Raw genomic sequence first — 14,683 nt, 5'->3', positions numbered from 1 at the left:
ATCAACTACACTAGCATAATTCCTTCCAATAGCTCCGTTAACTTTGGAATATCGCATAAAACATTTGCGAATAAAGCAGCGTTTCCATCCCATGTGTTCAAGAAAACATGAGTGGCATCTCAGAGCGTAAACGCTGTCATGTTCTCTTGCGAACGAATGCTGGTGTTTGGGAACGCAATCGTGCGAGACGCTTCTGAAAATAACTTATTTTTGTTATGAAAAATGCGCAAAAACTAAATTTTCAATTTTTATATGAAATATTTTTCAAAACACGTTTTACTCTTAATATGTGAGGGGGGAAAAAAGCCATAAATCTAAATAAACTGTGTACCAAATTTGAGATTGATATCTCAGTAAATGAGCTTTCAGTGAGAGTGTGTTCGGCCGCAGTACCGAACGCTTCCACTAGAGGAAACTCATTTCCATGAATAGCACTAGTGTTTTTTTAGGTCAATTTAAACTTTTCAAATCATATACACTCCTTTTTTTGTGCGTGTTCACACAGCAAGTGCAAACACCTTACGAAAACCAAGTTTCGTACCATTCCGATAAATAAAATAAAATAATAATTCGTACTAATAATAATAACTCAGAAATGACCGTACAGCACCAGTGGGTTAAGGCGCGTTCAATGCATAGATAAAGGTTATATATAATGTATTATAACTGTGGTTACTATTATTCATGAGATCATTCAATGCATTATAAGGTGCATTACAAAGCGTAATTACTGCATTACAACACGTTTATAATGCATTAGGTAACACTTTATTTTATAACAAGTGTCCTTGTTACATGTACTTAGTAAAATATGCATAATTACATGCATCTAACTCTTCTACCAAATCCTACCCCAACCCTATAGAAAGTACATTTAGTAAATTAATATTACTTACAGGTGAAACTGGAAAAATGATAATATGGTGCAAAAGTTCATTTATTTCAGTAATTCAACTTAAAAGGTGAAACTAATATATTATATAGACTCATTACATGCAAAGTGAGATATTTCAAGCCTTTATTTGTTATAATTGTGATGATTATGGCTTACAGCTTATGAAAACATTTTCACAATATTCTAACTTTTAATTTGGGGTTTTCATAAGCTGTAAGCCATAATCATCACAATTATAACAAATAAAGGCTTTAAATATCTCACTTTGCATGTAATGAGTCTATATAATATATTAGTTTCACTTTTTTTAACTTTTGCACGATATTCTCATTTTTTCAGTTTCACCTGTAAGTACTTAAATATATAATTAAACAATGACACCTTAAAATAAAGTGTAACCATGCATGCATATATATGGGCTTTAAGTAAAGTGTTACCCAAGTAAAAGTTGAGCAACAGCCAATAGCAATTAAATAATGAAAAAAAATCAACTTAGTGTGGTTTATAACCATCATGCATTGATTCGGTCGACTCGCTGTTTTTAATGTCTGTTGTGTTTTTTAGCCTCGAGTGTTCAGGCCTCCAGCGCTCGACACAAATCTGCAAGCCACAGAAACAGGTTTCACTTCCTGAAAGACTCACTCTTGCTGTTTGTGCCTCTTTCGCAAGCAGTTCAAGAACAGAAACACCGATCAATGCCTCGTGCGGAAAAACACCGTCAAAGGGCAAAGCTTCATAAAGTCCTGCATTGATTTCACATGTGTCCGCACTGACACGAGCTGCCTGTGCACTCAGATCTCAGATCAGCAACACTGCCGTTACTGTCAGACACCGCACGGCTTCTTACCTCCCTCGTCCAGAGAGCGCTTCTGCCCGCCGTAGCCATAGAGCGAAGCGTCCACGACCGGGGACGAGTTGTTCAGATGGGGAATCTGTTCTCCAGTCATCTTAACAATCTAGAGGACATCAGAGAGACAACCAGCGGCTCAAACACACAGTTATTACAGTCACTGGAACACCAACAGGGGGAACGCAATGAAATATAAGTGGTATTCAAAAATAATAAATAAACGCAAAAAAAAAAAAAAAACTATATATTATAATTTTTTTTTTTTTTTGCATTGGATTACAATTTTTGTTGATACATATATGATTGATAAAAGCAAACATGGCGATTTAAACAAAAGCATGGGTTCTGCAATATTCACAGTCACTGTATTAACAACAGGAGTAAAGCAATGACATAAGTTGTATTCAAAAATAAATGAAAGCAAAAAAGTTATAAAAATTTTGCATTAAATTTCAATTTTTGTTGTTGCAATATATGAGATTGATAAATGCAAACATGACGATTTAAACAAAAGCATGAGTTCTTCATTATTTTACAGTCACTGTATTACATGGAGTAAAGCAATGAAATATAAAGGCTATGCAAAAAGAAATAAATATGCAAAAAAGTTATAAAAAATGTTTTGCATTGGATTACAATTTGTGTTTAAATATATGTGATAAATGCAAATGAAGCATTCTATCATTCTTGCTTCAAATAGTAATTTTTAAATGAATAATGTAAAATGTTTATTACCAACAGCAGTATAGCAATGAAATATACACGCAATTCAAAAATAAATTAATAAAAGCAAATAGCTACTTTTACATGTATACGTGTGTGTGTATATATATATATATATATATATAAATAAAACATGTTTATTTAAACTTTGAATCAACATGCACCAATGCTACATTTTTCTAAATGTCCTAATCACGTGTTAACAAAAGTGTATTCATCACTTCAATGAGCTCATTGTTTCTGCCTTAAATTATTACATTGTTTAAATTAATACATTTTTCACTAACTGTGATTTTGTATATGTACATTTCTGAAATGCATAACTTAGACAGTTTCCTCTGATTACAGATCACTGTAAATTGTAAATATGGACTCACGCATTTCTGTGAAGCTGCTTTAAAATGATGTGTATTGTGAAAAGCGCTATACAAATAAATTGAATATATATATATATATATATAGTAGCTTTTTCGCATTCTTTGTTAATTGCATTTATATTGAATCGTCATGAAAAATTTAAATTGAATTTGCATATTGCAAACATATATATATATGATTGATGCAAATGAACATGAAGATTTAAACAAAAATAAGTAATTTGATCATTCTTGCTTAATAACAAATATTATTTTAAAGTATTCATTTAAAAATCACTATATAGTAATGAAATATAAATGCAATTGCACAAAGCTATATATTATATATATTTTGCATTGCATTTTTTTTGTTGAAATTATATATATATATATATATATATGAATGATATAAACCCCAACAGGAATATACCAATAAATTATAAATGCAATGCCTTTTTTTTTTGCAGTTGCCATGAACACTTCATAACGTTACGAATCAAACTGCATGTTTGTATGCAAAAGCACAATCTAACAGAGATCATGTACATCCATCCAACAGATCATATTGCATGTACTTGAAACACTATGAATGAAATGTGCATTATAACCTGTCATAAAGCGTTTCTGAACTGCATTGCACGTCACGAACGCTTTGCATTTCATTCACTGGAGAAAAGCAAGTTTTGAAATTTATTGAAAATGCGAGTATCTTCCAACTAGATACTTTCAGACATAGATAGCTGAACGTTAGATAAAGTCGAGTGTTTTGCATCATTGAGGAGTTAGAGTTACACTAAACTGAAACGTCCAGAAAATTAAGAACAAAAACCAGAGAAATCTGGGAGTTAATACGGGATAATACGCCATCGCGTTTGAATGGTGCATGCAAGAAAAGCTCTGTTAAACTCAAAGCAAGAGGCCATTTTGAGGAGAAAGACTTGAGTGGGGTAGAAAGAGAGAGAGAGGCCGGTCTCCACCTCTTCCCTCCAGCTAAACCCTCTTTCTAGGGAATGCTGGGAAGGAATGCCAGCTATGCGAGAGCCTGGATAAATGGGAAAGTCTCCAGTGAAACGCAGGAGTCGGTAAACAGCAGTGGAGAGGAATGCAAGCATGAGAAACACTGGACACTTGTTGCCCACTCGCCAGCGTCTCTCCACCGCTTACAGGGACGACCGTTCACGCACAAGCAAGGAGTGAACTCAATGTAGGTCATTAATTACCCATGATGCAACAAGCCCAACACCTAACAGGGCGTCCATGTCAAAGTCAGCGTGCGATTACGGGCGGAGAAACGAGACTTTCCTTCTGGATCACGGATAATCAACACGACCTGGTTTGATTGTTTCGATTAAACGTGATGAGACACGGGTTTTAAAACACGACAGCTGTCATTGGACCTGATTATGCAACATGTTCACAAGCACGTCATCACAAATCAAACACAAACCAGCACTCGCTTCATGCGGAGGGCAAACTACAGATAAAGTGCGCCGTGACACGCTGATTACTCAGGCCGTAAAGAGAGGACGACACCAATAAAATAGAAATGCAATGCACAAATATATATTTGCATTGCACTGCTTTTTGTTGTTGTTGTTGAAATATAAGGTGTGTGCAAGTGCATTAAAGAAAATTAAGGAATGCATTGAAGCGTACACTATATATGCGCTCTAAATGTCCAGGGAGAAACACATGTTGCATTAGAAACACTTCAGAGTTTAAAAAAACTTCCTCAATATTTGTGTCTTTTTTTGCATTGCAAATCAAGACGCATTTACTTGAGATGCAAAAAGTCTTGTTTTCTGTGAAACGGATAAAAAAATAGTGAGTTTATGATTAAAACGAGCAAAAATATCTGCCAGTGGAATTACAAGCTCACTTAATTTTGTTCAAGTCTTCGTTTTACATCTGCATCTCAAGTAAACGTATATTGATTTAAAGATGTTTAGTATTATAAAACAAGAGAAAATACTGAGGAAGATATTCACTTTTGCAACGCATGCAACATTTAATGTCATGACTTTATGAATTTATGCTTTTTAAACCCTAATTTGTGTAAGGGCGAATTTAGACTTTAAGTGTGTGTGTGTGTGTGTGTATATGTATGCATGCATGCATGTGTGTGTATATGTATGCATGTATATACATATATATATATATAAAAAACATATACATGATTCAGAATTATTTATAGTTCTGAACGCAAACACGATGTAATCAAATGCATGCTATTTTATCATTTTATCATATCAAAAGCATGCTATTTTATCATTCTGGCTTCATAACTAATATTTTTTGCAGCATTAATTTACCGTTCACAATCACTTCATCCCGAATCAAACCCAAACGAGCGCTCGACTGTGACGCGCTGATAAACCAGCAGAAACGGTGTGTGTTTTCAGAAACGGTGTGTGATTCTGGACGTGAGCCAGGGTCTATTTCTTCCACACTGAGTTGATAAAAGCTAAAGCACAGTCTCTGAACACGAGGGACGGAAACACACTCGAGGAAAACTTACGCCTGGCCACAGGTGTCCGTGTGTGTGTACAGGGTCATGTGACCATTCGACATGGAGGCCAAAAACTGCTCTTACACCATCGACTATCTGATGATTAAAGCCATGAAAACACCACAGAACAATAATGAGAAAAGAAAAAGCTAAAGCATTATATTATTAGACAGAAATAAGGAACAGGGTTGTTATAGTTGACTAAAACGGAAACCATAAAACAAAAATTGCCCTCAAAATCAAATAAACGTTAACTTATTTAACATGTTTAAAAAAGAAACGCATTTTATTTGAGCTAATCGCCAACATTTTTTAATTTAGTTTAACTTGATGTACTAAAATAAACTAAAACTGAAATAAGTTTATTTAAACTAAAACTAAACTAAATATTTTTAACTAAATCGTTATAAAACTTTGTTAAAACTTTGCTTAAATTATAATTGTATTTCAAAGATACTAAAATAACCGCGTAACTGCTGTAAAACCTCGAGTGGCTTATCGCTTTAAGAAACAACAGCAACAATAAAACAACGAAAGATGTAAATTTTCCTGCATTAATTGCACTTTAACAGCCGATGTGTGAACAGCTTGTAACGAAACTTAAAAACGTGACCTTCCCGACTTCCTAGCTTGCCTCTGAAAGCCTGTCGACTGATTTCTATGTGAATTATGACTGAGGCAACTAACGAATGCAGTTTAAAGTCCCACTGAAACAGGAAGAGAAGGCGGGACATATTGAATGGCTCCTCCCCCTTTTCAAATAGCCAATAGCGTTTAGTTTACCTCACAGACTTAGACAGCAGGGTTAGGCTTGTTGTTGTGACTTATTTTGACGGCGCTGAGAACGCCAGTGCTCGCATTCTCCGTGTTCATGAGTTTGCGATCTGTCTAATACGTTATTAGAGAGAACTGTTATACACAGAAAGTAGACAGTAATAGAGTTATTAGCGTATGGCGTGTGTCGATGTCCAGTGTTGCTGAGCAGAAACACATCATCATGTTTCTCTTGGTCTCCTCAAAGTCGAGTTGGGTTTCTCCTCGGCGTAAAGATTAAGAGCTTCATCTATCTCTGTTTTACATGTCGTAGAGTTAGTTCCTGGAGTAAATATATAGGTTATAATCTCAGCTTCGGGTGCCGGTGTTTCGTGCGTTCGGCCAATCAGCGAGGAGTAGTCCAGCAGTAATTAGCTTTTGAAGTGGATTTACTTAATGTAGAGTTAACGAAAGTTTGTAATGTTTAAAGCAGATGTCTTAAATGTCAGTCGACCAGGAAGATTTTAAACCGAGCCGTTCATTCATAAATACGAAAGATCGCTGTGAAAATACAGACCGGAAGCGCTGAAAAGGGGCGGAGCTACAGAAGCGCTATAGCGCTGGTTAAGCTCAGAGCGACTCTGACGGAGGAGTACAGGAGTTCCTCGAGCTACAATCGTTCCCAGTTCCTGCGGTGCCAACGTAGAGTTGGAAAACGTAATAAAACTCAAGCGTTTGAACAATCGAACACATAGGGGGCGGAGCTTTAGACTCTAGAGAGCTTTTGATTGGATAGAAGCGGTGATGTCATAAAAATCCCTGATCCATTTAGGCGGAAGTGAGACTAAGTTTTGAATGCTTATATCCTAAAATGCGACTTTTGTCATTGTTTTGGAGCTTATTCGTCACCTCAAGCCCAACATTCATACTAAAAGCTACAAAAACAACGTATATTTTGATTTCAGGTGGCCTTTAAACGCGGAACTTATAAAGATATTAAAGTTAACCGTCTCTACTCAATTTTATTGTGAGTATTGATCCGTCAGGCGCCTCCTCACAAGCAGCGGCACTCAGGAGACTTCCCCATGAAGCCGCGCAGCCGCTCAGAGCCTGCAACTGCACTAACGGCTCCGATCCGGCGTAGGAGAGAGAGTACCTCACTGTCAGCTGCACATGCATGTTACAAAGAAGCAAAAATAATGGAATAATCATGCAGGTTTCCCGCTCAGGGCTGGTTTTTCGTGTTATGCAAACGTGCGCGGGCACATGCATGCATGAGTGACTTGTCTCAGAGTCTCATATTCACAGCTCACGCGTGTCTCTGCAACACTGACGCGCGTCACGACAGCTGCTCACGACAGCGATCCTCAAATACATCATCACTATAGCACTGCGAGACACACCACTGGCTCATGTGGTGCAGCTACCGCAACTTTAAGCAGCAAAGTGCTCATATGAGCAGATATATTACATGCAATGCTATATGTAAAGGTAAAATGAGGATTATGAGTATTAAAAGTGCTGATAAGAGAAGATATACTTCATGCACTGCTATATGTAAAGGTAAAATGAAGATTATGATTATTAAAAGTGCTGATATGAGCAGATATACTACATGCACTGCTATATGTAAAGGTAAAATGAGGATTATGAGTATTAAAAGTGCTGATATGAGCAGATATACTTCATGCACTGCTATATGTAAAGGTAAAATGAGGATTATGAGTATTAAAAGTGCTGATATGAGCAGATATACTACATGCACTGCTATATGTAAAGGTAAAATGAGGATTATGAGTATTAAAAGTGCTGATATGAGCAGATATACTTCATGCACTGCTATATGTAAAGGTAAAATGAGGATTATGAGTATTAAAAGTGCTGATATGAGCAGATATACTTCATGCACTGCTATATGTAAAGGTAAAATGAGGATTATGAGTATTAAAAGTGCTGATATGAGCAGATATACTACATGCACTGCTATATGTAAAGGTAAAATGAGGATTATGAGTATTAAAAGTGCTGATATGAGCAGATATACTTCATGCACTGCTATATGTAAAGGTAAAATGAGGATTATGAGTATTAAAAGTGCTGATATGAGCAGATATACTTCATGCACTGCTATATGTAAAGGTAAAATGAAGATTATGATTATTAAAAGTGCTGATATGAGCAGATATACTACATGCACTGCTATATGTAAAGGTAAAATGAGGATTATGAGTATTAAAAGTGCTAATAAGAGAAGATATACTTCATGCACTGCTATATGTAAAGGTAAAATGAAGATTATGATTATTAAAAGTGCTCATATGAGCAGATATACTACATGCAATCATATATATAATGGTAAAATGAAGATTATGATTATTAAAAGAGCTAATATGAGCAGATATAGAACATGCAATACAACATATAATGGTAAAATTAAGATAGATTACTAAAAGTGCCCATATGAGCAGACATACTACAAGCAAAACTATATGTAATTTAAAAAAAAAATTAAGAATATGATTATTAAAAGTGCTAATATGAGCAGATATACTACATGCAATGCTATATGTAAAGGTAAAATGAGGATTATGAGTATTAAAAGTGCTAATAAGAGAAGATATACTTCATGCACTGCTATATGTAAAGGTAAAATGAAGATTATGATTATTAAAAGTGCTCATATGAGCAGATATACTACATGCAATCATATATATAATGGTAAAATGAAGATTATGATTATTAAAAGAGCTAATATGAGCAGATATAGAACATGCAATACAACATATAATGGTCAAATTAAGATAGATTATTAAAAGTGCCCATATGAGCAGACATACTACATGCAATGATAAACGTAATGGTAAAATGAAGATTATGATTATTAAATGTGCGAACAGATATACTACATGCAGTATTATATATATATATATATATATATATATATATATATATATATATATATATATATATAAAAAGAAGATTATGATTATTAAATGTGCCCATATGAGCAGATATACTACATGTAAAAATAGGCTATATTAAATGAAAAAAAAATTATTATGATTATTAAAAAGGTGGCAATATGAGATATACTACATGCAAAACCATATATAATGATAAAATGAAGATTGTGATTATTAAAAGTGCTAATATAAGGAGATATAGAACATGCACTGCTATATGTAAAGGTAAAATGAGGATTATAAGTATTGTGAGCAGAAGCACAAGGCCACGCTGCTCAAGGACACAAACCCTTACAATGTGCAACACACACACACACACACAGTGACAGTTGAAGTTTTTCTTCAGTCCTAAAACTGCCCGGAGCACATGATCATCGGTGTGGATTCACTACACGAGTGTGTGTGAGAGTGTGTGTGCGCGCGCGCTAAACACAAGTGTCAACGTGCACAACAAACTTCACACTGCGCACTTTCCGCCGTTTCGCGCAACGCGAGAGTTTGTCGCGCATCTGTTCGCGTGAGTCGAAGTAAGTTTTAAAACGTGTGCATGACAACAACAGGTTGTAGCAGTTTGTTCCTGTAGTTTCTGATCGAGTGGATCGCAATAAAGTTGTTGTCAATCTTGGCAGCTTTAAGTTGTGTTTGATTCTTCCGCGTGTAAATTGTGTTTTATAGTTGTTGGGCTGTGGCCTTAATCTGTGTGAGTGTGTGTGTGCTGAGTTTAAAAGCTCATCCAGCACTAGCAGCTAACAGGCTACACACACACACACTCACGCCAAACGCGCACTCATTAAACACACACAAACACACACAGACGCGTGCGGTCGTCTACACACACATGCTGGCGTGTGTACCTGTCGCGTACGGTGAAACGGGTCCGTGAATCCGTCAGCCTTCATCCCGGCCTGAGCCACCGAGGCCTGTCCCTGCACCAGCTCCGCCATCATCATCATCACACACACACTCACACACACAAGCGCATAAACACACACACGGCGTACACGACCGACCCCGGAACAGGAAACAGCTCGACGGAACAACGCGAGACTTGAGAGGGAGACGAGACTCTGCGAGATTTCACACACGTGGTTCTAACAGCACTAGAGTTCATTTTATTGCTTTTTTTTGTTACTTAACCTGATCACACTTGATCATTTAGTCCTTAGCAAGTATTTTATTTATTGTACATCTTCACCTCATTTCAATTAATTTATTAATCTACTAAGGTTTTTGTGACTGCTATTTTTCATAATTTTCATGTAAAGCCCTTTGAATTATTGTAGCCTATGTGTTTTGATTTAAGTTCAAGTCAGATATATATATATATATATATATATATATATATATATATATATATATATATATATATAAAACAACAATTTGTAAATATATATGTTATATATATGTGTGTAACATTTTTTTTTACATATATGTGTTTGTGTGTATTTCATGTGTGTATATGTCTGTGTATACTGTATAAAACCTAAAAGAATTATATATATTATAATATATTATATAAAAAATATGTGTGTATGTATGCTATATATTACACAAAAATGTTAAATATATACAGTATGTTGTGTATAATGTAATATATTATAATATATTACATAAAATATATAGGCTAATATATGTGTATGTATATATTACACAAAAATGTTAAATATATACAGTATATGTGCGTGTGTATATATAAATAACATAAAAAATGTTACATATATAATATGTTTGTGTGTGTAACATAAAACTTTTAAATATATAATATGAGTGTGTGTGTATATATAACATACATTTTTTTAAATATATAAAATATGTTTCGAGTGTGTGTGTGTGTGTGTATTATTTGGTAGTGCTGGAATTTAAAAAAAACTTTACTTCTCCAGACATCACATGCATTTAGTCAATTTAAATTTTATGAAGTATAATTCTCATATCAGTGCTAATATGTATATAACTGAATTACTCTGATCTACCTTAACTTTAACTAATACAATTAAAGGTAAACAAACAAAAAAAATAAAAAAATGGCAAAGGCATATTCCATCGCATCATGAAATCTTCATGTAACTGGGTAAATTATTATGAATTGATCAATTAATAGGTGAATCAATGAAAAACTGAGAGGAAAGGTTTCATATATTCACAATTCTTTAGCAAACATTTGCTCTGGTCCAGCACTGGCGTGTGGATCATGTTTATGGTTATGATGAACTCGTTCGGCACATGTGGAAGCGTCTGAGAACATCTGGCAGGAACTGTGGGCGTCACAACTGCAAGATTGCCATCAATTTCAGACCTGCTTATGCAAATTGGGTTCGCCGGCTGAATGAGTGACAGGCGGGAGTGTAAGTGTGAAATCTCAGATCAGAAATAATGTTCAACAACTGTGAAAAGTTTATCAATTATTAAATTAGTTCTATTCATCTATAAAGAAAAAACAGTGATGCGTCCGGACAGCAGATCAGCCTAATATTGTTAAATATTAAGTGTCTCCAACTAAGCAAGCCAGAGGCGACTGTTTTTAAGCATAAACTGCATGGATTGTTTTTCCATTTCTTATTTTCTAACAAGCATTTATTTTGTGCAATTCACTTCCAGCTGCAAACACTGTAAAAAATGCCCCAAATCAACTTCAAAAAGTTCAGTTGCTGCCTTAATTTTTTTTGTAAGTACAATCAAAAAGTCATTTCAACTAATTTTTTTCAAGTTTTGTCTAGTTGAATTTCGTATAACTTAAAATTGCAATTTAATTGAAAATGACGTTTTGTCTTTTATTTTTAACGATTTTTGTCACTTGTTTTATATGGAAGCTTGTTTCCGCCACAGAATAAGAAATAAAAGGTTAATTGCAACTTTTTATCTCACAATTCTGACTTTTTATTTCAGAATTGTGTGTTAAGTTGGAATGTCGAAAAAGTCAGAAATGGAAGATATAAAGTTGCAATTGTGAGTTATAAAGTCAGAATTACGTGATATAAAGTTGCAAATGCGAGTTATAAAGTCAGAAATATGTGATATAAAGTTGCAATTGCGAGTTATAAAGTCAGAATTACGTGATATAAAGTTACAATTGCAAGTTATAAAGTCACAATTACGTGATATAAAGTTGCAATTGCGAGTTATAAAGTCACAATTACGTGATATAAAGTTGCAATTGCGAGTTATAAAGTCAGAATTACGTGATATAAAGTTGCAAATGCGAGTTATAAAGTCAGAATTATGTGATATAAAGTTGCAAATGTGAGTTATAAAGTCAGAATTACGTGATATAAAGTTGCAAATGCGAGTTATAAAGTCAGAAATATGTGATATAAAGTTGCAATTGCGAGTTATAAAGTCAGAATTACGTGATATAAAGTTACAATTGCAAGTTATAAAGTCACAATTACGTGATATAAAGTTGCAATTGCGAGTTATAAAGTCACAATTACGTGATATAAAGTTGCAATTGCGAGTTATAAAGTCAGAATTACGTGATATAAAGTTGCAAATGCGAGTTATAAAGTCAGAATTATGTGATATAAAGTTGCAATTGCGAGTTATAAAGTCAGAATTACGTGATATAAAGTTGCAATTGCGAGTTATAAAGTCAGAATTACGTGATATACAGTTGCAAATGCGAGTTATAAAGTCAGAATTACGTGATATAAAGTTGCAATTGCTAATTATAAAGTCAGAATTACGTGATATAAAGTTGCAAATGCGAGTTATAAAGTCAGAATTACGTGATATAAAGTTGCAATTGCGAGTTATAAAGTCAGAATTACGTGATATAAAGTTGCAAATGCAAGTTATAAAGTCAGAATTACGTGATATAAAGTTGCAAATGCGAGTTATAAAGTCAGAATTACGTGATATAAAGTTGCAAATGCGAGTCATAAAGTCAGAATTACGTGATATAAAGTTGCAAATGCGAGTTATAAAGTCAGAATTGCGTGATATAAAGTTGCAAATGCGAGTTATAAAGTCAGAATTACGTGATATAAAGTTGCAATTGCGAGTTATAAAGTCAGAATTACGTGATATAAAGTTGCAAATGCAAGTTATAAAGTCAGAATTAAGTGATATAAAGTTGCAAATGCAAGTTATAAAGTCAGAATTACGTGATATAAAGTTGCAAATGCAAGTTATAAAGTCAGAATTACGTGATATAAAGTTGCAAATGCGAGTTATAAAATCAGAATTACGTGATATAAAGCTGCAATTGCGAGTTATAAAGTCAGAATTGCGTGATATAAAGTTGCAAATGCGAGTTAGAAAGTCAGAATTACGTGATATAAAGTTGCAAATGCAAGTTATAAAGTCAGAATTACGTGATATAAAGCTGCAATTGCGAGTTATAAAGTCAGAATTACGTGATATAAAGTTGCAATTGCGAGTTATAAAGTCAGAATTACGTGATATAAAGTTGCAATTGCGAGTTATAAAGTCAGAATTACGTGATATACAGTTGCAAATGCGAGTTATAAAGTCAGAATTACGTGATATAAAGTTGCAATTGCGAGTTATAAAGTCAGAATTACGTGATATAAAGTTGCAATTGCTAATTATAAAGTCAGAATTACGTGATATAAAGTTGCAATTGCGAGTTATAAAGTCAGAATTACGTGATATAAAGTTGCAATTGCGAGTTATAAAGTCAGAATTACGTGATATAAAGTTGCAATTGCGAGTTATAAAGTCAGAATTACGTGATATAAAGTTGCAATTGCGAGTTATAAAGTCAGAATTACGTGATATACAGTTGCAAATGCGAGTTATAAAGTCAGAATTACGTGATATAAAGTTGCAATTGCTAATTATAAAGTCAGAATTACGTGATATAAAGTTGCAATTGCGAGTTATAAAGTCAGAATTACGTGATATAAAGTTGCAATTGCGAGTTATAAAGTCAGAATTACGTGATATAAAGTTGCAAATGCGAGTTATAAAATCAGAATTACGTGACATAAAGTTGCAAATGCGAGTTATAAAATCAGAATTACGTGATATAAAGCTGCAATTGCGAGTTATAAAGTCAGAATTGCGTGATATAAAGTTGCAAATGCGAGTTATAAAGTCAGAATTACGTGATATAAAGTTGCAAATGCAAGTTATAAAGTCAGAATTACGTGATATAAAGCTGCAATTGCGAGTTATAAAGTCAGAATTACGTGATACAAAGCTGCAATTGCGAGTTATAAAGTTAGAATTACGTGATATAAAGTTGCAATTGCGAGTTATAAAGTCAGAATTACGTGATATAAAGTTGCAATTGCGAGTTATAAAGTCAGAATTACGTGATATAAAGTTGCAAATGCGAGTTATAAAGTCAGAATTACGTGATATAAAGTTGCAATTGCGAGTTATAAAGTCAGAATTACGTGATACAAAGCTGCAATTGCGAGTTATAAAGTCAGAATTGCGTGATATAAAGTTGCAAATGCAAGTTATAAAGTCAGAATTACGTGATATAAAGTTGCAAATGCGAGTTATAAAATCAGAATTACGTGATATAAAGCTGCAATTGCGAGTTATAAAGTCAGAATTGCGTGATATAAAGTTGCAAATGCGAGTTATAAAGTCAGAATTACGTGATATAAAGTTGCAAATGCAAGTTATAAAGTCAGAGTTACGTGATATAAAGCTGCAATT

The 14,683-nt window shown here is 34.0% G+C and overlaps 1 protein-coding gene across 6 annotated transcripts in view; it reads right to left on the bottom strand.

The window, feature by feature from the left end:
• The window catches only part of fubp3 (far upstream element (FUSE) binding protein 3), a 47,315-nt gene extending 37,268 nt beyond the window's left edge, over positions 1-10,047 (bottom strand). For 2 of the 6 annotated variants that reach the window (XM_056255106.1, XM_056255104.1), the window contains exons 1-2: positions 9,904-10,046; positions 1,743-1,851 (exon numbers count right to left, since the gene is read on the bottom strand). In XM_056255106.1, the coding sequence (XP_056111081.1) occupies positions 1,743-1,851; positions 9,904-10,002 (208 nt within the window). In that variant the 5' untranslated portion in view covers positions 10,003-10,046. Of the gene's footprint in view, positions 1-1,742; positions 1,852-9,903 lie in introns of all 6 variants that reach the window. The other 4 variants (XM_056255102.1, XM_056255105.1, XM_056255107.1 and 1 more) reach the window with 3 other exon arrangements.
• Between the last annotated feature and the right edge of the window lie 4,636 nt (positions 10,048-14,683).

The sequence above is a fragment of the Rhinichthys klamathensis genome, unplaced genomic scaffold, assembly GCF_029890125.1.
Source record: "Rhinichthys klamathensis goyatoka isolate OS25496 unplaced genomic scaffold, OSU_Roscu_1.1 h1tg000118l_1, whole genome shotgun sequence".
In the NCBI taxonomy this organism is placed as follows: Eukaryota; Metazoa; Chordata; class Actinopteri; order Cypriniformes; family Leuciscidae; genus Rhinichthys; species Rhinichthys klamathensis.
The sequence above is the reverse complement of the archived record's forward strand: the minus strand, read 5'-3'. Positions and strand labels throughout refer to the sequence as shown.